This window comes from Talpa europaea, assembly GCF_964194135.1.
Source record: "Talpa europaea genome assembly, chromosome: 11".
Classification (NCBI taxonomy): domain Eukaryota; kingdom Metazoa; phylum Chordata; class Mammalia; order Eulipotyphla; family Talpidae; genus Talpa; species Talpa europaea.
Window position 1 is genome coordinate 64100240 of NC_140078.1, and position 14266 is coordinate 64114505.

At 42.1% G+C, this 14266-nt stretch overlaps 2 protein-coding genes across 3 annotated transcripts in view; one reads left to right on the top strand and one right to left on the bottom strand.

Annotated features, from left to right (window-relative positions):
* Positions 1-283: 283 nt before the first annotated feature.
* On the top strand, positions 284-5361 carry PDHB (pyruvate dehydrogenase E1 subunit beta; the record flags this gene model as incomplete). 2 transcript variants are annotated; one of them, XM_084247977.1, is made up of 10 exons in its annotated part: positions 284-325; positions 414-467; positions 1752-1859; positions 1947-2009; positions 2118-2153; positions 2304-2589; positions 3001-3111; positions 3441-3532; positions 4227-4368; positions 4669-5361. In XM_084247977.1, 10 exons carry the CDS (start codon positions 284-286, stop codon positions 4812-4814), a joined length of 1080 nt encoding a protein of 359 aa, XP_084104103.1. In that variant the 3' UTR covers positions 4815-5361. The 2 variants fall into 2 exon arrangements, with proteins under 2 accessions (XP_084104103.1, XP_084104104.1); XM_084247978.1 differs by lacking the exon at positions 414-467.
* A 1282-nt stretch (positions 5362-6643) lies between these two features.
* Positions 6644-14266, bottom strand: part of PXK (PX domain containing serine/threonine kinase like) — a gene marked incomplete at both ends in the record, with an annotated part of 72778 nt that continues 65155 nt past the window's right edge. Inside the window, one exon of the mRNA XM_084246530.1 lies at positions 6644-6861. Within this exon, the coding sequence (XP_084102656.1) occupies positions 6644-6861 (218 nt within the window). The remainder of the gene's footprint in view (positions 6862-14266) is intronic.

Genomic DNA, 14266 nt, shown 5'->3' on the forward strand with positions numbered 1-14266 from the left:
CATTCCATCCCTTCAAGCAGCACTAGCTAGAAACGTGACCCCGGCGTGCCTGTCAACTTCCTCTGGCGCCCGGCAAAGTTGATTAGAGTCGCCCCAGCGGAGGGGAGGCCGGGCGCGGGCACCACTTCGCCCCGCCCCTCGGCCCCTCACCCGAGGAGGGAAGTAGCGGGGCACGCCGGCGCCGCGCCCTGCCATTGGCCCGCGGCGGCGAGGGAGGCGGGGCCTGACACGTCCGCGGCCCCGCGGTGCTGTCGTTCAACTACAGTTAGAGGACACGGTCAAGATGGCGGCGGTGTCTGCGCTGGTGCGGAGACCCCTTCATCAGGTAGGCGGCTTCACGGGCGCCCCAGGGCCCCGCGCCCTTCCTGCCCAGCCTGCATGTCCTCTGAGCGCCCTTCCGCTCTCCCCGCTAGGTCTCCGGGCTGCTGAGGAGGCGCTTCCACCGGACCTCGCCCGCGGCACTGCAGGTATCTGGCCTGGACGACCCCTGGGGCGGGATGGGTGGGTGCCCGGCGGTCCCGGCGGTGCCGGCGCGGGCCGGGTCGCGCCTGCGCGGGGTGGGTGGACGCCGGGGGCGGCCGCGAGCGCGGGAGGCGGCCGAGCGCCCGGTTCTGCGTGGGCCGCCCCAAACCCGTCACGCCAGCGTGTGACTCCAGAGAGGCTGATCAGGGTCAGACGAGCAAGCTGAGGAAACTAGACTGGACACTTCCTCCCGCGCCCGCCCTTTTTAATTTTGATTGTGGTAAATACACACAACATAAAACTTAATCATTTTAAAGTCTATTCAGCGGCACTAAGGACATTCACCCTACTGTGCAGTCACCATCATCCGTCTGCAGAACTTTATCAACACCCCAAACAAAAACCCTGAACCCATTAAACAGTTAACTCCTCATATCCTTATAGGACTTGGTTACCTGTATTGTAGTTTCTGTGTCTGTGAATTAATTTATTCTAGGTAACCTCCTAAACGTGAAATCATACAGTATTTGTCCTTTTCTGTGTAGCTAATTTCAATTAGCATAATGTTTTCAAAGTTCAAGTCTATTGTAGCATGTAGTAGGATTTCATTCCTTTTTAAGATGTAATATTATTCCATTGTATACATATGCCTCATTTTATCTGTCCAGTCATCTGTTGATGGACATTTGGATAATTTCCATCTTTTGAATTTGAATGATGCTGCTATGAAGGTTTGTGTGCAAGTATTGAATTCCCTGCTTTCAGTCTTCTAGCTGTACATTTTTAAAGTGCAACTGTTGGATTATGATAATCTATGTTCAACATTTCGAGGAGTTCTACCCTCCCCCTTTTTAATTAGAAGGTTCAAACAACGTTGTGGTAAAATAACAACTCCTGTATCCTGAAGGCAAAGTGTTTGGCAATGCCTGGCACCTACTGGTGCTCAATATGTAGTAGTATTTAGGCTTACTTGGCTCACTGTCCCATGCGTGGAAATAAAATTTCAGTGTTCTTTGCACTTAGGAAACTGGTTATGAGCTGGTCTAGCTTTAGCTTTGGTGCATGTCAGGGAAGTGTTGAGTAAGCTCATTAACACATCCAGTCAAGACTGATTATGAGTGATAGAAATGTTACTTTTAAAATTCTTTGAACTTTTAGTGAGAAGCCTAGTCAAGTGATAGTTTTTATATTGTATGCTGTGGGCAGCCTACTTAATTATAAAGAGAGAATCTCAATAGGCTCTTAAATAATCCTGTAGTTTATTGACAGTTTTCCCACACCTGTGACAGGTGACAGTTCGTGATGCTATAAATCAAGGAATGGATGAGGAACTGGAAAGAGATGAGAAGGTATTTCTGCTTGGGGAAGAAGTTGCACAGTATGATGGAGCATACAAGGTAACTAAGATAGGTGAAAGCTATCCAAAATTGAGGTGGCTATTCTACCCCAGATGTTCTTAAAAGTAATGAGGTTAATAATTGTAGGTTAGTCGAGGCCTGTGGAAGAAATACGGAGATAAGAGGATCATAGACACTCCTATATCTGAGGTAAGCCTTCCGTCAGGAAGCAGACCTTTGAAGGGCATGTCTGTTATAGTATACATTGTTAAAGTAATTTTTGTGAATTTTTACTTATGCTTGCATTTTACTTTATAGATGGGCTTTGCTGGAATTGCTGTGGGTGCAGCAATGGTATGTATTTCTCTTTATGAAGCTTATCCAGAAAAATCTCTTTCATTCTGACCTTTTAGAAACATTGAATATTGGAGGAGCAGAGCGGTTGTTTGCCACTCTTCATTGCTGCCTTTTGTGTTTCTAATATCTATAATTTTGATTTGACAGGCTGGATTGAGACCCATTTGTGAATTTATGACCTTCAATTTCTCTATGCAAGCCATTGACCAGGTTATAAACTCAGCTGCCAAGACCTATTACATGTCAGCAGGCCTTCAGTCTGTCCCCATAGTCTTCAGAGGGCCCAATGGTGCCTCAGCAGGCGTAGCTGCTCAACACTCACAGTGCTTTGCTGCCTGGTATGGGCACTGCCCTGGCTTAAAGGTGGTCAGCCCCTGGAATTCAGAAGATGCAAAAGGACTTATTAAATCAGCCATTCGGGATAATAACCCAGGTTAGCAAAGTGACCCTTGGTTCTCTTTTGAATATTGAAAAACTAGAATGAAATCTATGTATGGAAGGAACCATCAAAGGCTCCTGGTTAGGCTTTCACATAAAAGGTGTTAATGATTTAGAGAGAATAGTGAAAATAGTAAAAATGTGGAGCTTTTCCTGATTTCTGAGTATAAGGGGGGCAGTTAGGTAAAAGACATTTACTGCATACCTACAATGGTTTAACCTCTAGATAAAATTAGGATTGATAATACTACAAATGTCAGTACCTACTACCCTTTGGGCTAAACTAAATGCATGGATTTGGGGCTTCATAATCAACATGGTAAAACTTTCCACAAAAATGAATGAAATATTACATAAAAATTTTTTAGTCACGCATTACCTTTGTTTAAATATTTTTATTTTTCAGTGGTGGTATTAGAGAATGAATTAATGTATGGAGTTCCTTTTGAACTTCCCACAGAAGCTCAGTCAAAAGATTTTTTGATTCCTATTGGAAAAGCCAAAATTGAAAGGCAAGGTAAGAGTATAGATTTAACCATTATTTGTGATCCAGCCCCTCCATTTATGTTGGTGAAATTTAATCCAGCCATTATTGCCCCTTACTTTGACTAGGAAATTATAGGATGAGCTCAAATTAAGAATGTATTGTGCCCTGATTGCTCAGACACTTGTACTTTTCTAAATCTCAGTCCACTAGATCTGTATTTTATTTCTTGAAAGGCTGCCACATTCCTTATCTCACCAGGATGAAGTTGGGCTGAAGATTTTACAACTGAACAAGAGCCATAGCTGGCTGCATCATCTTTAGTTCAGACCTGATCTCTAATCTGTCACACTCTGTTTCAGGGACACATGTAACTGTGGTTGCCCATTCGAGACCAGTAGGCCACTGCTTAGAAGCTGCAACAGTGCTATCTAAAGAGGGAATTGAATGTGAGGTGAGTGGACATTCACTTCTTCATAGCAAGTAAGAGAGGTTCCTTTTAAACTTCAGGTTCAAAAATAGGAGCTCAAATTCTGTAACAAGCTATATAGAAACTTGCTTTGTCAGTCTGCCTCCACAAGAAGCTAGAAGATGACTTGCTTTTCAAACACTTAGCTTTATACTACTTAGGTCCTAGATCCTTTAAAACTGCTTTTGCAAGTTAAGGCCTTGGAGCTGGGGATTGGGAGAAAGAGAAACAGAAATCAGCAAGACTTAACCCTTTCATATCTAGAACCTACCACTTCATAGTTACATTTGGGCAAGTTATGAACTCCAAGTCCAGTTTTATAAGCTGTAAAATGGGGATAATATATTTCCCCATTCTCCCAATTGGACATTGGGGTAAATGTGAAAATTACATTTAGTGTAGTGTCTGGTGCATGGAAAGCAGTCAAATGTCAGTTACTATTTTGAAGAGAAGGAAGTCAAAGCTAGCGAAGGATAAATAAATTCTGTAAGTTAATAGAGCTGCTATGATAGGATATATATTTTTGTTTTAGTTAGTTTCCCTTTTTACCTTTTGTTCAGAAATAGACAATTAGATTTTTCTAGAACCAGTAACAGGAAATAGAAAGGATATAGTATTGTGGAAATAAGACTATTTGTGATGCAGTGGCTCTGTAAACTTTATTATGTTATCTGTTTAGGTGATCAATTTGCGTACCATCAGACCAATGGACATTGAAACAATAGAAAACAGTGTCATGAAGACAAATCATCTCATAACTGTGGAAGGAGGCTGGCCACAGTTTGGAGTAGGAGCTGAAATTTGTGCCAGGATCATGGAAGGTATTCCAGAGAAACTGGTTTTAGATTAGTTGAGCTGTCATAAACATTTTATACCTGGATGTTGGATAAAGACATCAAAACATAGAGGTGGCCAAATGACTTAAATTTTCAACTCTGTGAGTTTGGCATTTTTCTCCTTTAGGTAAATGTTTTTAAAAGCAAAACCAGAACGATCCCCATAATTAGCACTCTTTTTCTTAGGTTTTCTCTTCTTTGGGCAGCCATACCTCTTGTGTCAAGATAGAAATGCTCAGCTGGCTTATCTTGTCTTTATCTCAGTCGGGCCTCCTTCTCTTCTAGGGCAAGCATTCAATTTTCTGGACGCTCCTGCAGTTCGTGTCACTGGTGCTGATGTCCCTATGCCTTATGCAAAGATTTTAGAAGACAACTCTGTGCCTCAGGTGAAAGACATCATATTTGCAATAAAGAAAACATTAAATATCTAGTTTGGACTTGAATTTCAAGTCATTGGAATTTACTTAAAATACTTGCTGACACTTTACCTGAATTGTACTGTAATACCATATGACTCAAAGTTATCTCTAAAGCAGCAACACAGGTGTTTTTGTACTGGGAAGAAGTGTAAATATGCTTCTATGTGGAAAAACTCCATTCTCCTTTCCTAGGCTTTTTTTTTTTTGTCTGTTACAGTGGCCATGTTCTTTGATAAGACTAATGTAAAATTTTACCCTTGACTAGAAGGATAAGATATGAAGGTGGCAGAGTAAGATATATCCAAAAAATGTTGTATGTAAAATAAAAGCATATAATCTACATTTACTGTTAAGTTTTTTTTTTTTTTGATAAGGAATAAAGGAATTCCTAACTATGAAGTTTTTACATTCTTTAAATAACAAATGTGGGGTGGGAATCTTAAAATTCTATTAAATTAGTGCCACCAGGAACTAATCACTAATCATCAGTCACCTAGACTGCATCACACAACAGGAACTTGTCCACACACTCTTCAAAGGCCTGGTTATAAGAGAGTTCCTTCCAAATTAAAGCAAAATTCATGTCAGGTATTTTTCCCATTGTCAAAAAAAGATGATAAATATAAGTGATCCCTAACTTAAATAGTAGGATGGATTGTTAGCTCTTATTAAAAGGGAAAACATGACAAGAAAACAGAGAGGACAGATGGGAAGAAAACTTCAGAAATACTGTATGGATCTATTCTCTGTTTACATCAGTGCTACAAAAGCTATCATTTAAAATACCAAGCCAAGCTAAGCAACACATTTTCTTGGTTTACTTTAATAAAAAATACAGTTGAACATTTATCACAGATTACATGAAACTGTACACAATGACATTCTGCATAGTAACCAACACTGATGTGTGTAATTGAATTTTTAAATGGATTATTTATAATCCTTTAAAGTGCAATTTATTTAAGGGTTTAAGCAAATCATAGGATAAAGGATCTTTCCTATAAATGAGTAATATTACAAAGGTGATGTATTTGGGTAAATCTTTCAAAAATCAGAATTGATTTCTATAGATACCAAATTTACTTGTGTTGTAATAATAACTCCCACACACCTCAAACTTGACTTAATTGCTGAGGATTAAGAAGATCTAGTTGGCAAGAGCTTTTTCTGATGTTACCAGGTCTTGTCTGTTTAATACATTCTAACTAAAAAGAACTATGAGTCTAGAGTAGTTGTCTTAGCAGCCCTGAGTTCTATTATCATAATGGCATTCCTGTTAGAACATACAGAATGTTACAAGCTTCCCCCATTCTATTTATGGGGAAATTGAACTCAGTTGCATCTCTGACTCAGTGACATAACTATGCTTCGGGCTACAGTGTTAATGTCTAAGATGAAATTAAGGTAGCAAAAATGGTAATTACCTAAGAAATAACTGGAAAATGCTTTAGGATAGAGAAATGAACTATGAGAGGAACACGGTTCAATGAGCTGACAGGTTAGAAGGGACTACAACACACAGGCCGTTCACTCTGACTGTTGTCATTGTTTTTGTTATTTTGTGTTTCCTTCACTTGTGAAAATACTGATTTCAATATGCTGCTGCCCCAGGATGCCCATCAGAGGATGAACAAGTCTCCTTTAATAAAGGAGCAAAATATTTCCTAAGGCAGCAGAGCCAGCCTGTCTTTATTCTACTTGAAGAAAATTTCCCTCTTGAAAAGCCTCATAGGTAAGCCTCTGCAAAATGTGGCTGTACTGGCTCAGCAGTTCATCCAGGAAGAGGGTACCTGGGGAGGGGAAGAATAGAACTTCTCCCCCCAAGTGTATACACAAAGCTTTTAGCTGATCTTGGGGGCACTGTGATCACAGGTTTCAGCTTTCCTCAGAGTTCCCTTTTGGAAATTCTGGATGGAGCTGAGTAAGGCCCCTCTGCTCATGCCATTCACAGCCTGGGGCAAAAGCTGTGTGGGTGCCTCTGTGCTGGCAGGAGGCAAGGGAGCTGCTGGTGGTGGAGGTGGAGGCGGAGGTGGAGCAAGTGGAGGTAATGCAGATATCCCTGTGGAGGAAAAGTGACAATCAGTACCATCTCGCCGACACCTTTCACACACGCTGCTATTCAGTCCTTGGCAGAATGCACTTTGCTGAGATTGAAAGTGTTCTTCCTCAGGGGACCAAGACACCCAGCACTATGGTTTTTAAAATACTAAACAGGAAAGCTAGAAGCATCAAGGGGAAATTAAATAAAGGTTGACATTTCTCCCAAATAACAGTCAAGTGAGAAAAGACTGAATAAATATCACAGGCTATAGGAAACTACACAGTGACATTCTCTCGTGAGGCTCTTACTCCATTTTCAAATTTTAGTAATGGTCCCGAAAGAAAAGTTCCATCAGTTACTTTAGCCATATCCCAGGCAGCTCCATCTATTCCTGAGCTAGCAGTTAAATACAGACATCTGTGCGTGCAGAGTTGGGCTACCTGAATATCAATTACTAAAATGGAATGGATAATTTTTAGCTGTTTCAACATACAACAATACTTGAAGGATATGCGATTTAATATAAAGTGACAAACCAACTTGGTTCTCAGAAAGGAACCAGTGCCTGCTAGTTATAGATTCCCCAGAGGCGTCTGTCTCAAATAATCATTTCATATTATTCTGCACTAAAGAAATATAAAATGCTAATAATTGTTGGCAACCAAAGCGGGGGGGCAAAGGCCTTTCTTTCCTGGCAGTGGTATTCCCAGGGAGGCGCTTCCTCAAGACTTCTTTCCTTGGTGGTCAAACCAAGAGCAGAATGGGATTATGCTAATCCTACACCTATGCTCATTCATCAGTATAGACTAGAATGTCCAGCTCTACCCTAGCGGGCAATGCAAAGAAAACTGGACAGCAATCTAAATCTTCCCTTAGCTGCCTGACACATGAACATCTGGCACTTGAATTTTATTGTTTTGAATCAATGAATGAATTGTTCTCTCTGGACGAAATATAAATACCAAGTACAGAAAAAGTTCTGCTTTCAAGAACTTGCCTGTGCCACAGGGTTAGTTGCCTCATCTCCTGTGAATGTTATGGCTTTTGGTAACTACCTGTTTCTATTCTTACCTTTGACCCCCTCCTAGGGGCTGTGCCTGGAAACACTCTGCTGGGTGGCTGCCTCCTTAAACTGCTACTGTACTATGGTGATAGCAATTACCACTTAGAACTCATTAATACTTATCAAAAACTTAGATGTGTGCATTCTTTTTTTACTAAGTGTGACAGGCAAGGGTTTTAAAGCCTTGTATTTCATAGAAAACCACTTACCTTCTTTTACCCAAACCTAAGGCAGCTGAAATTAAAGAATCACACATACACTTTCATGCTCTGTAATCTTAGAATTCTCAAATAATGATAATAGAGCAATACATATAAGCATTACAGACAAACAAGCAACATGTAATTTTCACTGTTTCACACAGTAACAAGTAATGAATGAAGTTCCATGCCAAGGTGGAATGTGAAAAAAATGTTCCTGGCTTTCCATTACAGTTAGACAGCTGAAAAGAACTTTAAACCTGAAATGAGTGTCGAGATGAGAAGAGCAGAGACAATGAATACTCCTCAGAGGGGGACATAAGCACTCCTCAGAAGGGGGTTTTTGGGTAGTGACTAGTGAAATAGGAGCAGGATGGGAGATTGCTTTAAAGGCTCTTGGAATTTAACTGCAGCAAGGAGTGAGAGGGCACCCGATACCCACCTCCTAACCCCCGCCCTCCCATGACCAAAAAGGGGCAGTGGAATCTGGACTTGACCTTCAGGCCCCAGTGTGCACCAGAATGAGCACCAGTGTTCCTGCATCCCGGCTTTGTGCTTTAACCCTTGCAGAAGTGTCAGTGCAAGTGACAGATGACAAAACAGGCTACGAAAGCACTTTGCACTCTAGTATTCTACTAAAGGCGCAGAGGCGACCACCTAGAGAAAAGCTCCCCTCTATTCCAAGATTCCAGAAGCAAGAGGTGGGACCAGGGACTGAACTTGGGCATGGGGCTGTCCTCTCATCCCAGAATAAAACTGCTTGGCTCTGAGCAGGAATCAACCCTTGACTTTGGCATTATTACCAGACACTCAAAATTAGAAATATCAATTTACTACCACAGAGCTTTGGAGTTAGGGGTGGTGTTCAGGAAATGGATCCTTATTTTCCAAGTAAAGGTTGAAATTATTTCAACATTTAATGAATTTCTTTGAATATGTAGGTAATGCAAATAAACACACTGGCCAAAGCACCACAGGGTGACCTGTGCCTATAAAGCAAACAGGATGCTGGGGGTTGTACAAAAGAAGAGGCTGTTCATCCCAGGAGTAAGGAGCAAGTCACCTGATGTCCACTCACAGAGGCCAGACCAAGAGAACAGCAGGCCCACTCTGCCTTCCCACACCTGCGGAAACTAGTGCAGATTTTGATCTGTCTGACTAAGGCGAGCAAGGCTAGAGCTCTGCTTGCCAGCTCAGAACTGTGGGAGGGGGGAGGAGGTCCAGGAGTCACCAGGTCAGTACTGGAGGAGCAGGGACACAGACTTGGAATTCAGTCTCTGACTACAGGCCCCATTGGATATTTTCTTTTTACTCTTTCTTTTTGCCTTTTCTATGGTCCATAATCTTCCTTTAAAGGTTCTTTGGGGCTTCAGCTACAACATATTGGTAATAAGGGGAGGGGAATGTGCTAATAAGGACTAAATCCAGCGTTGGCTGTTTGGCCTGTGACAAAATGGGGAACAACTGCCTAGTGCCTGAGCTCTCTCACTCCTCATGTGAAAGACCTCCTCCCACCAAAGAGCCTCTGCTAGCCCTTACCCCAGCAAGGGGGCATGTCCAGACAAACTGGACAGATTCCGTGTTAGATGAACTGCCAGCTGAACTATCCAGCACTGGCCTGCAGCAACTTAGGAGGAAGGATGATTATCTGCAATTATAATCAATCCTGATTTCTCCAATCTCACTTTCTCTTAGACAACAACCCCAAGAGCCAACTGCTACACCCTCCAGCAACCTTATTCTCCAAACGAGCTTGGGTGAGATCTAGGGAGGAACGCTGGACCAGAAGCATCTCACCAGCCTAATGGAAAGGACTGAGAGTGCTCTCCTTGGAGCCAACTTTAGCAGTGGGCAATCTACAGGTCCCCGTCTACTCACAGAGGCCTGACCAGTTCAGTTCCTTTGTGGTCCAGAGGTGGGGAGGCCATGTGGCTACCAGAGTGACATACCTACCAGCTACCCTTGAAGGGGAATGAAGAGCAGTGACCCCTAAAAGCAGGCAGCCCCCAGCTCTTGGGACTACCTTCACCTTTTGCCTCAGACGAATGAGGAGGCTGTTCTCACATCCCAACGCAAGAACTATTAAGGGTGCTTTAAAAAAAAAAAATTTCCCCTATTATCAGGTATAAAAGTAAGTTGCCTCCCTAGAACCAAAAACTCTATTGCCTAACACCCTTCCCCTTTCATCAGAGTAATAAGAAACCAACATTTTCAACAGAACTTTGAGATATGGATATCCAAAATTAAAATATACCCAAAAGCCATGCAGCTGATTTGCAGGTTTTAGTACTGTATTTCACAACTAAAATCACAGTGGAAATGAAGATTTTGAAGGTCATGATGAAAATGAAATGAATATAAAGTCACTTGGGTGCTTTTTAAAGATGCTGCATTTCATTTAAATATTCAGATAAGCAAATTGTTTTGGATCTGCTTTCCCATTTGGTCATCATTTCAGTGATCTAAAAGCACTGGGTCCCATTGCACAAACAGAAACAGAGCATCTTTAAAGTTAGAGAAATCAGTATAGCTTACTTTACCGAAAATTCACGTTCAAAATGGTGCATGCTCTACTGAAGACAGCAAAGAGAGGGGGGAGGGGAGAACAGTCATTATTCAGATTTTAGTGTCATTTAAGCCAACAGAAAGAGACAGTAAAATATTAGTCTGAATCACATGCTGGTTATTCTCACCACCAAACTAGGAATATACTTAAGTTAACCACAAAATGCACTGGCTTGTAACACAATTGTGACCCTTTCAGAGATATCAACTTTGAGCCTAGAATGGGCTTCAGATTTTGATTTAATAGACAAATTCTAGAACATCCAAAAGTCTAAGTATCCATCTCTTTTTGTGTGCCTCATTTACTTGTTTTTTTTTTTTTTATAGAGGCATGTTTTTTATTTATTTATTTGTTTGTTTGTTTTGTTTATACATGCACTGGGTACAGTCAGAAGTGCGGGAGGGTGAGAGAATTCACCAGAGCCAGAGCTGGGAGCAGAGCAGGCAGAAGGACCGAAGTACACTGCTGAGGGGAGCAGCGGGCGGCAGGAGAGGTCTGCGCGCCATGTGGGACCCTCCTCCGGTGGCCGGGGAGCAGCCGGGGATCGTGGGGATCGAACGGAACTGGCCCGCAGAGGCCGCAGGCGGCTTCGCAACCCAGTGCTCAACCGCTGCGTCATTTACTTGTTAAGTAAGTGCTCCCTCACTGTGCCCACAGAGCTCTGTTTTCCCTCCTCCAGCTCTAGATAAGAAACCTAACTTTCTCCCAGCTTGTTCTTACAGAATGGGTTTTCTACAAACTACCCCACTGGCTCTCTTCACATATACACAATGGAATGTTATTCAGCAATCAAAAATGATAAACTCATGCCATTTGTAGCAACATGGATGGAACTAGAAGGAATTATGCTCAGTGAAATAAGCCAGAAGAAAAAAGAAAAATATCAGATGGTTTCACTTATAGCAGGAATATTGGGGAACCCAGTAAGACATCAATGTAAAAAAAAATAACTACAAAACACAAAAAGCAAAACGGACAATTATAAATCAGAGACATACTGTAGGGGAGGAGGCAGGAAAGGGATCAGAGGGAAGGAGGAAGGGGCACAGGGGACTGAGGTGATGGTGCACGGGTGCATTGGTAAAGGAAACTCTATGGGAACTACACCTGAGGGGGTAGGGAAGCAAATATTGTTTAAAAATGAACAATGATATAAAAAATAAAAGAAATTAATATTAAAAAAATAAAAAATAAATAAAAATGAAAAAAAAATTACTCCTTAATTTTGGGCTAGAATTTTCCTGTATAGTATTCTTAGATTGTAACTAATGATAGTTCACTGCTCTTAAAACCTGTTGTGTACACTATCTACTTCATACAGACCAGGAAATCTTTTGGGAGACAGCTTCAAAGAATGGAAATTATTTGTCCAAGGTCACAACTGGAAATTGGGAGAGCTAGGACCCAAATCCAGGTTTTTGGACTTGACTTTCAGGGTTTTTTTCCTGTCAGCAAGCATAATTATTGTTTAACAACAATACAGGCCTGCAGTGCATCCAAGAACACCCTAAAAAATGAGTGGGGTTTTCACTGGGTATTTGTGAACAAAGACAGACCAAGTTCGAATCCTGGCTCTAGCATCCCCTACTTGTGTGACCTTGGTCCAGGTCCTTTATCCCCTATAAGAACCTCTGTTTATCTGCAAAATGTAGCTACAGGGCCTCCCCGGTGGCGCAGTGGTTGAGCGCTGGGTTGCGAAGCTGCCCGCAGCCTCTGCAGCGCCAGTTTGATCCCCGGCTGCCGGGTGAGGGTCCCACATGGCACACAGACCTCTCCTGCCGCCAGCTGTTCCCCTCAGCAGTGTACTTCGGTCCTTCTGCCTGCTCTGCTCCCCGCTCTGGCTCTGGTGAATTCTCTCACCCTCCCGCGCTTCTGACTGTACCCAGTGCTTGTATAAATCAATCAATCAATCAATCAATAAATAAATAAATCTTTTTTTTTTTTTTTAATGTAGCTACAGTAGAATCTGTTTTCACTGGATGGGAAAGTATTCAAAAGGATTAATCAAAATGAGTATAAATCACTTAGAATAGTGCCTCAATATGTTAAATATGTTTATTAAAAACCCCAATAATTTAGGATCTCCTCCTTACTTAACTTTCCCAACATACGCTTTTGCAAGTCTGTTTGTTGTTTCTTGTTGGTGATGGTGGTGGTTCTTTAACGCATTAGCAAGGCAACAGGTCTGTCTGCTCCCAAAAGGAGGATGGGAGGAAAAATCAGCTTCTAAACCACTCAGTTCTATAAATCCAAAGAGTAAACACTAGTTGGTGACATTTACCACTAAGTCAGGATAAAGAATTTTAAATTTCTTGAAAGAGCAACCTTCTAGATTCAGGAAACATAACCTTTAGCAAAAAAAAAAAAAAAAAAGTGCTAAGAATGTTTTCACTGAAAAAAGAAATAAATAAATAGCTTTAGAGACTTGGAACCCACCTGAGGGATCATTAGCAGGAAGGGAGATAATGTCCCTCCCATCAGTGTGGTAAAGATCCTAGGAAGAGGGTCCCACTGCAGGGAGGTACAGTAAGAACAGGAGGGGCCCAGCCTTATTAAAAGCTAGAAAATGGCTCATGAGAGAAAGACCCCTTCACTTAGAAACAAACATCTGTCACTTCTGCCCCATCCAAAGAGTAACTGAGCTTAAGACCACACTCAGTGACCATAAATGTGCTTAAAATGGATGCTTTGAGGAAGAAAGGCAATGCTGTCAAACTGAACTTGCCTAAAATTGATCTATTGCGTAGCAAAATGCCTAAGGACAGGGGCCAAGACAGATTTAGAGTACGCTTGATTAGAAGGGACTGCATTGGTCTCTTGTAGCTCCCACTTTTTTGCCTTTTACAGATAGGGTAACCAAGACGCAGGCACAGAAAATGACTCATTCCAGGTCTCCCAGTCACAGTGTATGGAGTTCCTGTACCAGGCACTGTTCTAACCTCTGTGCACATGGAAGTCACTGGATAATCATCATAACCCAACAGGACTGACATTCCTATTACCCTCATTGGCAAGTAGGAAACCTGAAACACAGGGAGGTGAAGTGTCTTTTCCAAGTTTCCAAAAGTAGCAAGTGACGGCCTTTGGGGTTAGTTCCCAAGGACTCCCAGGTTGAGTTGAGATGCCACCTTTATAAATCCACCTAATAAGGAATGCCTTTTCAACACCAGCCCTTGAAAGTGAAAATTTTTCCTTCATTTCTTGAGAAAGTTGCATTTCATCATAAAGCTGGATGACACCACCCCTGCCTTAGTTCCCAAAATGCATGCTTTCTTTTAAAACCATAAGCCTGGCCTAAAAATAAAGATATAACTTGGAGTAAATACAATTCTAACAAGATAGGCAGTGTGCAGAGAGCTTAAAGATGAACCTAAAGAGATCACCAGCCTCTTGTTCTGGAAGGAGGGGCCAAGCCAAGCAGGGTAAGCCTGCTAGAAGTGGCAGCCCTGAGGCTGCAAGTGTACCCTCACTCACTCAGCAGAGCTTTTGGGGCAGAGCAAACCACTGCAAATCCACCAGTAAGAATTTACTGAGCTTCTCCCATGGATCAGCGTGTGCACCTGCATCGCTCGAAGCTGCTACCTATTTCCATCT